The sequence below is a fragment of the Colletotrichum higginsianum genome, chromosome 4 (assembly GCF_001672515.1).
Source record: "Colletotrichum higginsianum IMI 349063 chromosome 4, whole genome shotgun sequence".
Lineage (NCBI taxonomy): Eukaryota > Fungi > Ascomycota > Sordariomycetes > Glomerellales > Glomerellaceae > Colletotrichum > Colletotrichum higginsianum.
In genome coordinates this window covers 3,829,299-3,844,486 of record NC_030957.1, presented here as the reverse complement: position 1 = coordinate 3,844,486, position 15,188 = coordinate 3,829,299, and the positions used below count along the sequence as shown (strand labels likewise).

At 56.2% G+C, this 15,188-nt stretch overlaps 1 protein-coding gene across 1 annotated transcript; it reads left to right on the top strand.

The window, feature by feature from the left end:
• Window positions 1–10,687: 10,687 nt before the first annotated feature.
• On the top strand, window positions 10,688–11,914 carry CH63R_06454 (Vegetative cell wall protein gp1; the record flags this gene model as incomplete). The annotated part of the gene is made up of 1 exon (XM_018301429.1): window positions 10,688–11,914. One exon carries the CDS (start codon window positions 10,688–10,690, stop codon window positions 11,912–11,914), a length of 1,227 nt encoding a protein of 408 aa, XP_018159279.1.
• Window positions 11,915–15,188: the final 3,274 nt, after the last annotated feature.

Below are 15,188 nucleotides of genomic sequence, written 5' to 3'. Positions count from 1 at the left end.
GGGCCCAGCAGGGCGGTGCGCGTTCTTGGGGGGAGGAGGGGTAGGTAGCCTGACGCGATGCGTTGTCTGGGAGGCATCGCGGCGGAAGTCAATGCAAATCTTTGGCAATCTAGAACGACAACGTGGGATTGAAGACCAAGATACGTTAAACAGGGGATTGAGCCAGCTAGCCAGCCATTCAGTCGGTCAGGCGGGCGGTCAATCGCTGTCTCATCCGTCGGCCGGTCTACCCAAAGAAAGTAAACCGCGGCCGATAGAAGAGGGCCAATCCCCAAAGAGAGAGGTCAAGTAAATCCTTTGCGGCCTTTGTTGCTTACCGCTCATGATCGACCGCCGTCGATAACGCACTGCAGCGGCAACGGGGGTAGCGGAAGGAAGATGGCCAGGGCGACCAGTAGCAACAAGAAAGAAGACAAGACGTGAGGAGGATGCGACTGCCGCTCTCCTTGTCCTCCTCCACACGCGCTCCAATGTTCGAAACAGGCGCCGACTTTTCCATTTCGGCTCGTTCCCACTTGATTGCATGCGACGAGCGACGAGAGACGAGCAGCTAGCCGGGGGTCGCTCGACCGTAGCCCGGGAACCATCTTCCTGTCAACGTCCTCCTTCCCAGTCTCCCCAGAGTGGGCAGTTAGTCAGTTGGCCGTATCTCCGCGTAACCTGATCTGTTTTTTTTGTTTTGTTTTTGGGACCACATGTATGTTGTCGTGACACCATATGCCCCCCGAAATCACCACCACTGCCAGCAGAACCCATTGTCGCGCCACACCGTCTCGTGATGGCCACCGCTTACAACACCTGACAATTCGCCTGGGCATTTAAAAAATCGCGTTCTTCCAGGGGAGAAATCGTGTGCGCATGCACTACGTCACCCGAACCCTAACGGGCCCTTGCTAGGAGGGGGGGAGGGCGGGCGGTATGCGTTGCGCATGCGACATCTTCCAGAAACCCAGCCCAGCCCAGCCGGCAGGCCGGGGCAATTTTGGATTCAATAAACACAAGGAAAAAGGGAGAAAGAAAAATCAAAATAGGGCATGTAGACTGCAAAGCCCCTCCGCTTCCCTCCCCCTCGCATCTGCAACGATATGCAACGCCATGCAAGTAGCCCCGCCAGTCCGCGAAATAGAGGAGAGAGCGCAACGGCAGGTAGGGCGGTTGCTATGGGATGATGCAAAGAGTCGGTGAGGGGGGCGCGCGCTACCTTCGCGCGCTGCGCCTGTCACATTTGCGGTCTGGGAGACAGGACCCTAGGAGAAGAAACAGAGGGGGCAGTGGCCGGCACTCAGTAGGGCGAGAGGAAAGAAAAATAACAAGGCGGATGGGATGATGCCGTGGCCATTGCCTATTTTTGGTCCGAAAATGGCTGCTCGTCGAAACCGTATTGGGCGGCGACTCGGGGGCGTGTGCTTGTGGGGGATGGGCGGAGTCATGAAGAGAGAGCGAGGAATCAGGATTTGGAGGGTAAGAACGCAGCGCCGCATCGACCGCGGACGGCGCATTGCAGGGCTGCGCATCTCCAGCTGGGAGATGGCGGGCGAATAGACGTCAATGAGGGTATCGCCAGTGGGTATTCGGTGCAGTTCTTCGATCTCGACCGGGTGGGTGTGTGTGGTGTGGTTTGGGTGTGGTGTCTGTGATGGCTGTCAGTGGGGAAGCATCCCGAGAGGCGTGAACAACGTTGGGCGCTCCAGTGAATGACACCGGTGATCAAGCTAAGAGCAAGACCATGTAATGTCTAGGAGTGCCTGTATACCCTACCTACGGAGTGAGTAGTAGACTGTAGATGCGGTGGACCCCTGGCCCGGCCGCAGGATTAGGGATGCGGATGCGGCCCTCGTGCTGCAGCAGTAGCGTCCCCCCCCAACGGCCCTGCCCGTACGACCTGACTGGCCCGACGGGCTGATGTGCCGCAGGACGAGAAGGAGCCTGGGTCTTTTAAGAGACAATGGGAAGGCCTGCTTTTGCTACGTGTACAACAACGGCCCAGCCAGGACAGAGGCCCTCTCGTCGGTGGCCGCAAGGAGTGCATCCGACGAGACCTGATAGGGCCATTTTAGATGCAGCAAATAGCCCACCGTCTCGTCTCGACTGTGTTGGACATCAGTGCAGCATCGAGTCGTCAACGTTGGGACCGAAGACATATCAACACCACCACCACCCACCACCACTTGCGCATCGCACACCACGCACACCGCACACGCTTCACACCTCTACGGCGCGCTTCCGAGCCCTACCAAACTGGATTTCCCCCAGTCCGTGTTGCTATGAGTCACCTGTGCGCTGACCGTCCGTCCCATGCTCAGAGCCTCGACGCGCTGGTGTGGACAGTGGCTGGCATGATGGGAGAGTGGTTTTTGAACGAGGAGGGACGGGGAGCGAAATGAGAGATGCTCCTTTCTCGGTGAGAGAGAAAAATTTTCACGCCGATACCACACAAAAAGCAAATTGCAGTACACAAACACACACACACCCGGAGGGTTGGGCGCAACTTGCCGCATGGGCACGTATGGCGCATCAAGAGTATTGGAGCCAGGACGCACACACATATACACACACTCTCTCGATGGCGACACTGGCATCGTCCGACAAGGGTCGACGACAACAAAACAACAAAAACAAGATGCATGAAAATAATCAGATGTTGAGCGGCCTGATGTAGACAGACGCAAAACCCAAGCAGGCCACTTTCCGGGTCTTGAGTTTTAGTGTTCCTCACCTAACATCAGAAGAGACCATACAAGAATTGAGTAAAAACTGACATCAAAATGCTCCCCCTCCTCTTTCTCTCTATCTCGTTTTGGTGGGATGAGCAAGCGAGAGCCACAACACACCGAAGCCCTGTCATCACAAGCCAGCGCCAGAGCGTGCGCGCGGCACCTAGCCAGCCGGCTGGGTGGGAGTGGGCTTGGAGGGGAAGGACAGGGGGAGAAACCTCAAGGAGGCGCTGAATTTGCTGGAGACGGGAAAGACGCTCGACTGGCATGGAACCATGCCTCCAAGTGCGACAGGGAATGGGAACAGGGAGTCGAGAATATTACAAGGGCTGACACCCCGCCCGGCACGCTAGGAACAGCAGCCTGTGTGACGCTATCTCGTCGTGCACATGCACTGCAGGGAGCAGGGAGAAGGGGGGCGTGTGGGAAAAAGGAGAATCGGATGCCTCTTGGTTGGCGATGCCCTCTCCTGCCACAAGCCCCATCGTCCCGTATCAGTGGCTTGCCTCATGAGCAGCTGTCGAGGCCTTGGAGCGAACCGCGACACGAATACAGAGTACTGGGTGTAGCGCTCAATTGTACCAAAAGGGGTCGAGAAGGCTGGCGGCTCACACATCCATACTGTGGTGCTAAACTGTATGCCGCGCCGCGAACCCGGCGAGCTATGGCTCGTGTTGATGAGACTGCGTGCAAGTAGTTTTTTTGCTCAGTCACGACCATGCTGGCATGCCGGCCGGCAGTCGGCGAGGAATGAGACGGATGCCGAATCGATGCGGAGCCTGGCAGCCTCTTGTTAAGAATTGGTCTTGGTCAGTCGAAGAATGCCAAGTTGGCATTGACTTTTCCGCCGCCGCTCTCGGGTAGTCCCTTATTCTCGAGACCAGCCGGCGAGGTAGACAGGAATCCATCCACGAGGACTTGGGTGCCGGAAGAGTAGTAGAGCACAGACAAGTAGGCAAGACAGAAGCAGATGTTGGCCGAGACAAGAGGCTGTCAACCAAAGACGCGACAGAGACGACTGCGACTGAGGTCGTCTGGGAGCTTGCAGGCCAGGCCGGGCCACAATAACGGTAGTGCATATGAGGTCTTGGTCGATGAGACATGCTTCTTGACGGCGAGTCGAGCCGATCGATACAAAAGCTTGTGGCATGTGCTGCCATGTCTTGCGATGTGTTGCAAACTTGGGTACTGGACAAAAGAGCAATTAGGCATTCCAAGGGCTCAACTCGTTTTTGCAGTTGCAAATCCCTCGGCCAGACCTAAACCGTTCGCTGTCAATCACCCGCCAGCCAGACGTCATCGTGTGTGGAAGTTCGAAGCAATCAACTTCCCCCTTTCAGTGGCTGCATTAGCTGAGCCAAGAGCTGAGCCGGCCGCTGGGACGGGAAACTACAGGGCGTATGGTATCTGGAGGCTCCTTTGCGACGCTCGTCTTCTCCTTGAGAAACTATTTTCGCCTCCTTTTTTTATTTACCGCCCCGGGCCACAACCGTTTTCTTTTTTGCTGAGTGCAGGAAATCTCAGCTCTTGGTCGCACTGATACGAGAGGGAGGCCAATTGCCAGGCGTGCCGACCTTATTGAGCACACTTCAAGGGAACCCTGTGTTGACCCCTCGATAGGGGTCTGTGCAGGTTGATGTCCCGAACACGAGGGCTGGGGTCTCTACCTCGAGGTCGTAAATGGCGAATCCGTTATTGACACCCGATGCTCGGGTTGTAGGTTGTTTGGGCCGCAACGATAAGAAAAAAATCATGACCGGGGTAGTGGTGCACCGCCTACTGCCCACTGCGTTGCCTGCGAGATGAGCATAGTCAATGAAAACAAGCGAGCAAGCAAGGTGAAAGACCAATGAATGGATGCAAGAGAAATTGTAGATGCCGGCCCAAATACCAGGGCCGAGAGCTAGGACAATATGGCGAAATGGAGCACGCCGGCCGGTGTGCAGGGAACCAGCCAAGGTGAGACTAGGCCATCGCCTACCCCGTTTTTCTCACCCCTGAGCGTGAAATGTACGGATACACCACTGGCCAGAGGCAAATATTTGACCGAGCACACCGGGGGCGAGTCACCGAGGATGAGGTGAGGCCAACAGGGCAAGGTCGGGACCACTACGTCGCAAATAAGAAGTGCGCCCGCCACTCCACAGGCGGCGATAGTTCCCCGAAAGAGGGCAAGCGACCCCCCGAGTTTTTGATGGGCGTCACAGGAGGAGTTTGCGCCAGCCAGGGGAGATGGCAAAGTCGGTCAGTGATATCCTGGCCTGGATGGAGGCCAGAGGGGCGGCGGGCGACGGGGAAGGCAGTCGAGCTCTTCCGCGACTCCAAGGCGGTGGATTGACTCCAAAGGGCTGGCAGTGGGCGATTCTTAGGGGAAAGCGTGGCCTGGCGGGTGTGTGAGAGAGCTGTACAAGTATGTCGGTAGGACAGGAAAAGAGGGACTGGTCTGGGCCTCTAGAGGCGGTTGAGGTCATCGTCGTGCTCTGGAACAAACCCCATTCGATGGAGCTAGGTAGCGAGCACCTACCCACTTTCGCTGGCAGGCTTTGAGCTTCCAGCGTTCCTGGTCGGTGGCGGCGTCGTCGTTGTGCTCCCGTCCCGTCGGTTGGGCTTACTGGCGCGTGGGTGTTCGAGTCAGCGCAATGCGGCGTAAGTACAGATACCTGTACAGAGTACGTGCCAAGTAGGTCGGAGCTAATAAATCGCAAGAGCTGAGGCTTGTCGAGGTCATACATCGTATTTGCTCCATGGAAGCTCAGCAAGCAGGTGCAGACTAAAAGTGATGGGCAGGAGGAGGCGAAAAGGCCGGCGAGGCACTGCACTGGATTCGTAGGCGACAGACCAATAACAGTGATTGATTGTCGTTGATATTGTCGTCGCTCTCAGGTTCATCCCGGGTTAGAGGCGCACGCTCTAATGCAGGGGCCTGCGGCTTGGGACGGCTATCTGAAGGTGGCACCGTCCGATAATTATTGTTGGGCTGGAGGAGGGTTAAAGGGCGCAATGGTTCATATCGTGTTCCCGTGTGTTTCTGGTCAAGCAGCAGAAGCGTGACACCTCTACCTATACTGGTGGCGAAGGCTGGTTGAGTGATTCTTGCAGATAAGGTGCGTATCTTCTGTATTCTGATCAACGGTTGAATGAGGAAGGACGATACCTAAGTTGAGGGTGGAGTCGAAGTGTACTACGTAGTTAGTGTAGGTGATGTTGGAAGACACTTCTTTCCTGATTTCCTCCCTCTCTCCTCGAATCGATGGTCTTACTGCTTGCTCAGGGGACCATCGGCTGCCTCTTCCAGGCGAGTAAGGTGAGGCTCATAAGGACCGGGAAGCCGATGTGGCAAGGTGGAAGGGAGTATTCGGGGGCAGTTGCAAATCGCAATCACAGCGTGCCTTCCCCCATCTCAAAGGGGGGGGGGGCCTGTTGCATCCATGGGCTATCATTGCTCACCTCGGACGGGAAGGGATGCCTGGTCCATCAAGCAACCACGCAACGTCGTCCCTTCTAGAAAGAGAGGGGCCGTTCTCTGGCACTTCTAATCCTGCACATGCCGCTCTCAGTCCACGGCGACCACAAACCCCCGCGCTGGTCTGGGGTGCAGGTGATGACCGTTGGGCGAACCGTTCCCACTCCAGGCGCGAACCTCCGCATCCCACCCAGGTAAGTAGGTACTCTGACATAACTTTACACACCTTCTTATACACCCATTCACGTTCACGGTCACGCACATACACACACACACACACACACACACACACACACACACACACACACACACACACCCTCGCCCGTTGTCGTCAATCGCATGGCGCTTACTGTTTGGTCATTTGACGATGTACGCTGAAAAAACAAGTGTGGGTGTCGTCTGCTGGCTGTTTGTGAGGTGTGCATCCATTATCCTCTGCTTCAAGACTGGAAAAGGTGTGAAGGCGCGGTGCGCACTAGCCAACATTTCATCTGCGCGCCTAGGGGGGGCATCCAGAAGGAGAGAGGAGGGACAAGGAACGAATCACATAACACCCGCAGCATCACATCGCATCCGACCAAATCAAGACGCCCGTCATCAGTCAAACCCTTCCCTGCCGGTGTCGAGCGTGAACGTGATCTGTCATGCATGCATGCGAGGCTCAGGTGCTCGTGCATGTGCTCTTACGTCGTGACAGTCCAGCATTTGCTGCCTCGTGCTTCATGTTTTCTGTTTTCTGCTTCATGTTTCCGGGTTCCGATATCTGGTTTTTGGTTCGTCATGTGTTTGGTTGCAACATGGGTGATTCGCTTCGATAAAAGAGCCTACCACTCCCTCCCCAACCACCCTCCCCCGCCTGAGGCGCACGCTTCCTAGGCCGTCGCCATCGCCGTCATCACCAACCGGGCTGCCTCGTCATCCTCTGTGCAGCCTATTCGTACAGGCCTCCTCCACGGACGGACAACCTCATACAGGCAAACGCCGTCGTCGTCATCGTTGTCGTTGTTGTCCTGGTTGTCGCGTGCTGGCCAGATTGATGGTTCGTTCGTCCGGGTCGCACCAACCCATCCATCGCCTCCAGCCTTCTCTCACGCACTTAGCCGGCTGTGCTAGGCCGGAGCAGGCAATCGACCGCACTCGCATCGGCGGGGGGAAATTACCAAGCCGGTTCACCACCCCCGGAACCCCAGCCCCGCTTCCCGTCTCGCGGCACTTGGCGCTCTTCCGCTCCTGTCGTATTCCGCTCCTCGAACCGTCAACGATATCACGAACCGAAGCTGCCCATTTTTCGAGAGGGCAGATCTCATTTACCGTAGTTGACTTCGTCTCGGTGCCCGGCCGCCCATTCACAGCCCAGCCCAGCCCAGAGCATCTTTGGGCCCGAATGCAAGGGGCAGAGGAGAGAGAGGAAGAAGAAAATTTGAAAAGGAACACAACAAGGGTCCCTAGGCCGGGATTCATCAAACACACGGCCAGACCCTCTTCCTGGTCATCCATTCACTTTGCAAGCCTACTACTGTGTAAACCGCCTTACCGAAGGGCAAGGGTGCACGCGGCACGAACCTCAGCAGGCAGCATCGCGCCACGACCACACATATGGACAGAGAAGAGAGACATACAAACTCATTACCATCACAGGCACCGCCAACACTCCGGCACTGCACACGCCTGACGATCCCGAGGCCAGTAATGCTCTCTCTCTCTCTCTCTCTCTCTCTTAGACCTGACACCAAGGCGCATTTCGGATTCTCTTTGCTTAGGCGCCTACTGGCTGTAGTACAGCAAATGCAGTACTGTTGGGACCCAGTCGTTGCCCGAGGAATTTCATCCACATTACGGCAACTAACGACGAAATCATCTTCATGCCAGCACCTCGCATTTGAGTTTTGCCAGACCCTCTCGGCTCGTCATCGGCTGGATGGACGGACTCGGGTGTTTCGGTACGTGCGTGGTCTTCGCCTTCACCTCGAGTCCTTGCCATGGTGTGATTCACCCTCAGGAATCCCAGCACTTACAAACCCCCGTGTTGGGTGGTCAAGCACCAGAGCTAGACAGCGGCCAGCCACGTTACGCCAGGGGAACGAGAAAATTTTTCACCTGGGACGCTCTCGCTAGTGGCACAACTCGCCCGGTGAGATGCCGCTGACGCTTCGGTCACCGGTACTATTTGTGGTGGTTGTGGTGGAAGCCATCTTCAAATTTCCAAATTCCCGCGCCAGTTCGTGCGAGGGCCCAATTTCGCTTACCCGTTGCCGGCAAATTTACCCACACGGCAGCGTGGACAAGCACAAGGACCAGGCAGGACCTCGTCCTTCTTTTCTTCCCTGCTCTTTGCTTCCCCCGAGAAACTGGCGCCCGGCGACTAGGGACAACCAGCCCGGGGTCTCACGGACGTCGGTGTCGACTCATTGAAACGACAAGGCCTGCGCTTCTGCGAGGCCAGGGTGCTCAACGTCCCCTACCGTGAAGGCAGGTTGTATGACCAACACAGGCGGTGACGGGATTTTGGACACGGACGTGGGCAATTTCAGCGTCGAGGTGTGAAAACAAACACGCATCGCCGTGTGTCTCGCTGGACTGCCCAATCATTCTGATCCCACTCTCGGCCGAACACCAAAGCGGAAGGTTGAGATTAGGAGGGAGCCGAGACGGGAGACGCGTACGGCGGCCAGGAGAGGAAAGGAAGTTTGTGTGCGGGCGTTGCTACTCGCGGTGGCTCGAACAAAAAAAAACAACAAAAAAAAGCAATCAAAGGGGTCCAGATCGCGCGGCTACGAATAGGTGCCCAACGTCGGGGTCTGAGGTTGTGGTGCAGGCAAACACAAACGGCCAGGGCGATGACGAGGTGCATTCTTCACTGCCACCCCTTTTCCCCCCCATTGACACAGACGTGGCTTTACAGTGCTTTTATTGTGTCTATTTTCAGGGGATTAGGGATCCGGTCGAGTCAGCAGCAGTGCCATGATTACGCTACACGACAGTAATTGACATTGACATCGACATGCCCGACTGGAGGATTGATCCTCCAGACCGGGAGCGTGACGGACAAGAGTAATTGTCATCTTCGTCCGGCAGAGGAAAACGTCCTCATTCAACTGCGCACTGGTGCGTCGCGACAGCTGGCTGAACCACGGACTCAGGACGGTCTGAGACTCTGAGTCGCTGGCTTGCTTCCACTAGACTTGCAGCAACGCACGAATGAGAGGGCGAGTCCTGAAGATGACCCTTGGATTGGATTGGCCTTCCACCAAATGTTGGGACAATAGCGCCTGCCATGGCCAGAGAAGCGCAATCTGCATTGTGAGAGGCCCCAACTGCTACTTGAAAGAAGCCTTAAAGGAGGGATAGACACGGTGTGCTGGAGGTGTGGCTGGAGGGTGGTGTTGGACAGCTTCCCACTGGGAAAAATTAGTGGTTTATTCAGCATCTGCATTCCTCCCTGTTTTCCCATTTCTGACAAACACACACCAGCCAGTCTTCCAAAAGGGGGGAGGGTGAGTAACCGCAGAGAAAGGGAGAGATGCACACAGAGAGAGACGGAGGTACTTTGCACATGTACTTTCACTCTGACTACTATCACCACGCCCTCCGCTGGGAACTTGTAGTCCGTGTTCCCTCGCCGAAGTGGGCCGAGCTAGACATTAACCCACTTCCATGTACTCACACGCTAAGGTGATGACCCCTGCTCACAGTACGTATAGTGACCAGGGTCTTTGCAGGTTCCTCTGCTTCTTGGTTCACATCAGCCACCCCTGTAAGAAGCACCTTCATCACCACACCACCACTACCATCATCAGTCATTACCCTGAGCACACTACAACCCACACCCCCTGTGGGCCTCTTAGTGTACCGCTTCTCTCTCGCGCCCCCCTTCTCTCCTCGCACAAAACTGGGCACAGGCAGTGAAATTAAATAGGCCGTCGCCCTCACCACCACTCAAGGGGATTCCCCTCTCTTTCTCATGTTTTTGGCTTTTGCCAATCGATTACAATTATTATTTCCTCACAGCCCAACCTAGCCTCGGCTCCCAATCAACCGCTCAAGCCCAATTACAAAGAACGGCGTATTTTTCTCGAGTTGGCGAGCTTTCTCAGGAAGCCTCCAGCACCTTCCACTATTCATTCGCGCCGCCGACGTCGAGAAGCTTCTTTTCGCGCTCGGTAATCTCGATTCTACTATCCCTGGTTAGCGAGGGTAACCTGCAGCAGTGGTATATCAAACTTGGTCATGTTCGGCTACAGAAGACATACTCCCTCTCCTCCATCTTCCAACCGCATACCAAGGTGACTTGATTCACCTTCCTTCGTGCCTCGACATCGGCACGACACCCCCGGCCTTGGCTTCAGAGATCTGCACGCCACCAACAACCCTCGATAACGACGACATTTTGGGGGAAGACGCGAAAGCTAGCAGAAGAAGCTGCTAGAGAAGAAAGAAGAAGAAGAAGAAGCAGAAGAGATCAACGCGGACGCACCAGAGAGCCGTCCCAAGAAACACCCCATCAGTCGCCATGGCAAACTACTCGTCCCCCTACACCGGGTCAACGGCCGGAGAGGACTACTACTACAACCGGTATCAGTCGGCCACGCCAACTCCGTCTCCGAGAGGGCCCTCGTCCTACTACTACCCCGGCGCCACTCCCCAACGACCGGCCACCCGCGCCCACTTCCGCAACGCCAGCACCGGCTTCAGCGAATCCAGTCCCCGTCCGCCGACGGCGTCGCCTCGATACACGAGCGATGGCTACTATGCCACGGCAAATGTGAGTAGTGGTCATCATTCGAGCAAGCATTCATGGGCCACTCCGTCGCAACCCAAGCGCGAGCGCCGATCTTCCTATGTTTATGTACGGGCCTCGACGCCCCACGGAGAATCCGACGAGGACGAGATCATCGAGATGGATGGCCGTACCTACGTGCTGCCGGCCCGGTCGTCGCGCCAGAGGACCCAGAGGCATCCTGTTCAAGACACTTATTACTATGAAGACGCCCGGAGAGGATATGCCACTGATTACCACTATCCCTCACAGAGCGGATTCACCTACATTGAGCGCGATGCCCAGCCCTATGACCCGCGTCCTCCGCGCCCTTCGGCCAATACCCATGCTCGCAGGTCCTCGGCCTCGGTGCCCCAACGGCCATCCACCACGCGCCCGGCCAGCTCCCACACCAAGAAACCCGCTCCGGCCCGCCAGGCGACCGAGCTGGACGCCAAGAAGCACAAGATCCCCCCGGGTTACTCCCTAAAGAACTGGGACCCCACCGAGGAGCCCATTCTCCTGCTCGGCAGCGTCTTTGACTCCAACTCTCTGGGAAAGTGGATCTACGACTGGACCGTCTACCACCACGGGCCCGCCACCCCGATCTCTGATGTGGCAGGTGAACTTTGGCTCCTGCTGATTCAGCTGGCTGGCAAGGTTAAGCGCGCCGAGGAGGTTGTTGACCGCGTCCGCAGCGCCGAGAACAGAGAACTCATCGACGACTTTATTGACTCGGGCGAGCGCCTCACTGACAAGCTTCGTAAGCTCCTGAAGACGTGCGAGTCTCCCATGCTTAAGGCTGCTAGCAAGAAGGGCAACTCCCAGCTTGGGAAGAACGCCGGCGTCGAGTTCGTTGAGACGCTCTTCGGTCGCGAGCGTGAGCTGGACAAGACGGAGCGTTTCATGCAGGGTGTTCGTCTCTTCAACCTGAGGTTCGATGCCAACTGTGAGGATATCCTGCGCAACCCGACGCAGTAGACGGATTACGGACCACAGATCGCGGACAATTCTCCTTTGGATACTCTGCCTGGTCTCCTATTTGTCTCCTACCGTTTACCCTGGATGGATCTTGAACACCATGGACTGCCCGCGGACTGCCACTCGGAGAGCCACCTACTACCCTTACCGAACCAATAACAAAAAAAAAAGGAAACCCCAAATCGAACCGACGGAGGGAAGTGTTGCCGATTGTACGATTAGGAATCTGTTGTCCGGATCTCATTTTCCAGGGGAGTTTTTTTTCCTATTCCATCTAACGCCACACACCACGGACTTGGATTTCTCTCTCTATCTCTCACTTCATCATCACCATACACATAATCCGGCGCGAGCTATTATGCATCGAGGATACACTACAAGGAAATTTCTTTGCGATACCCAAGATACCACGGACCCGAACCTCCACGGGGACGAGAACGACTACGAACGAACGAACGCACAGCATCATCGACCTTGTGTGTTGCAGGGACGGACCTCCAAAAGCATGCTTTGGTTGCGAATGATCATTACGGGAGACTGGGCCAAGGTCCAGTCATGGAAAGACATAGCGCGCGCGCATGTCGGGATTGTTTTTGTTTTAAGGGCTCGCCGCCGGATTTTGAGGCCTTGCCACGCCCTTGCAGCTGCGCACAACAGGGAAACAGCTTTCTTGTTTTTGTTTAATACCGTCATCGACCTGCGAGGACGCAGCGTTGGCTTGTTTCTTGCTTGGACTTTTTAGACGGACACGGGATTTGGGTTATGTTACTGTTTATGCTGTGGGACTGTATTACCCCCCCCCCCCTTGGCCGCACTGGAGGCGCATCGATTACAACCGGTTCACACGACTCGATTATTATTGCAGAGTCGTACACAAACTTTTCTTTTCTTTTCAGGCAGGAAGATGACGGAGAAGCTGGATATACCCCCTTCCTTTGCTTGTTGTAGGCTCCGTGGACGAAAGGAGCCGTAGAGTAGTTGCCGAAAACAAATCAGTATCATTTTACCAACATGACGTCCTGCGCCTTTTGCAAATTGTGAACATGTCGGAGGAGAATGACTGGATCCCAATCCAGCAAGACGTTGAGCCTAGCAGCTGAGAAGCACGAGACGTAGTTCCACGCGGCTCGCCTCTCGACCGCCCCTCCTTCCGCCTACGAACGATGAAGATGAACACAACTAACTAACTGGATGTCTGTCCCGTCCGTGCGGGATGGTCCCTAGCCACCGCATTTGCATGGTGGTTCGCGAGACGTGGCCCAGTTATGAGGTCATGCTCTACGAGGGCGACCAGCCCCCCTCTCTCCCCCCCTGCTTATGCGGCTGGGATTCACGATGCGCAACATCACGCGGGCGGTGGGGGGGGTTTATGGGGGCGGAGACGGGGGAGGGGAGTATGGTCGGTTCTGAATCTGGGAAGTGAAGGATTAAGGCCGACCAACGGACCTTACTGTTTAGTCTTTTACTGCACGCCCTCGTCAAAGGGGTTCGTGGAGGATGTATAGATTTCAATCGTTTCCTCTGTGTGTTGTCGCTGACACTCGCGATGGATTGTGGAACGGGGTGGGCGGCCGCGACCTGGGCAACCCGTCCTCCAAGGGGGGTTCGCGTGTCTCACGGCTGGGCGGAGGACCAGAGTCACCATGCATTCCTTTATCCAGCGAGATCCGGCTCGGCTGGCCGTCGCGTTGGAATGTTTCCCGATGGCAGGTCGCGTCTAGAGGGTGGATCGGGGGGGGCATGCCTCGGGCTGGATCACGTCCAGAGTCGGATCTTGTCTCGACGCCGCCCGCCGCCCCCTCTCAGGTATCTAGGCCGACTCAGCCGCGTCGGATGTCGTCTTCCGATCGTAAACCTTCAAGCAGATGGGCGTGTGGGGAGAAGTGCTCTCTCTTCCGTTCCGGGGGCCATGTCTTGCTGTGCGCGGATCGCGTTTGATCGCGGTGGTCGGGGGGGCGGGTCTGAGGTGTTGTGCGGCTGTGTTTTCCCGCTCTGCTATGTGGGCGTTGCGGTCAACACTTTCGACACATTCTGTATTTCTTTTTCTTCTTTCTTTCCCTCCCCCCCCTCGTCTTGGGCTTCAGTTTTGTGCGTTTCTGATTCAGCCACAGCGGAATCGGGCGGGCAATTGTATGGCTGCAGGCGTCTGAAAATTTTGGGCAAGTTTTTCGTGGTTTCTTTTTAGTGGAGGGAAAAGACAGGGAGGGACTTTTTTTCTTTTGGGCACGGCCGCCGGTTTGCTTGATTGCCTGTTTTCCAACCTTCGACGTGCGTTTTTGTTTGCAGGTCTCGTGGGGGGGGGGGGGGGGGGGGGGGGGGTCCGTGCAGAATGTTGGGTAGGAGGCCGCCTATGCTTACGTCGAGGACGAGGGCCGGCGATGCCATTTTTCGTATCTTGGCGATGTCTTTGTTGTGACTGATTGAGCATGACTGCAGGTAAAGACAGAGGGGGATGAACGGACGGACGGACGGGCTTCCGAGATGAAACACCGGCTTGGATCGGGGCGTGGAGCGCCCTGGTCAGCCCACCTTCGGACCCGGGTGGGGCGAGGTCTTCGGCACTGTCGGGGGGGCCGCCAAAGATAATGAGGGCTCCTTTTTAAGGATACGCCGGTATATCGAGAAATACATATAGGGTTTAGACGCTGATGCAGCTGGGTGTCATACTGCAAGGAGATGCGGCCACTCGCTTACTCAGGGAGGGGGATCGAGAATGGCATATCAGCACGGCTCTGTTCAGTCTACCTAAGGATGTTCGGCTATCCTGCTCTTCCATAGCCCAAGTCACGGATTGTCTCTACACTGACACCTCGAATCCACGTCTCAGTCCCCGCCCTGCTATGATAAACGACAACCGTCGATGCGGCGCGATCCACTACCGAGTTCAACTCGACGCGAGCTCTCATCCCGAGACGAGCATACGCATCCGATAAGCCTGTGGATGTGCCTCCCGACGGACCGCGACCAGACCGAGATGTGTCACTGCGAGACTTGTCGAGGGAGTGGAGGGGGACATTCCGAATAGGCAACGGCCGGGCAGAGCGAGTGGGACAACGAGAGGCTGTACGGAGTACAAACCGTGAAAAGTGGGCGAGGGGGGCATTGGTTCAACGGCTGTCAGGTAGGAGGAGTTGACTCATCGCACTTTTGTTCTTTTAATCGCGATTTGTCTCAGAAAAACATGCATGTCTACCCTCAGCTGCGGATCATCAGGTCTGGGCAATAAGCAAATCCAACGGCGTCCTGGAGGACGGCTGGATGTTCGATGGGTGGT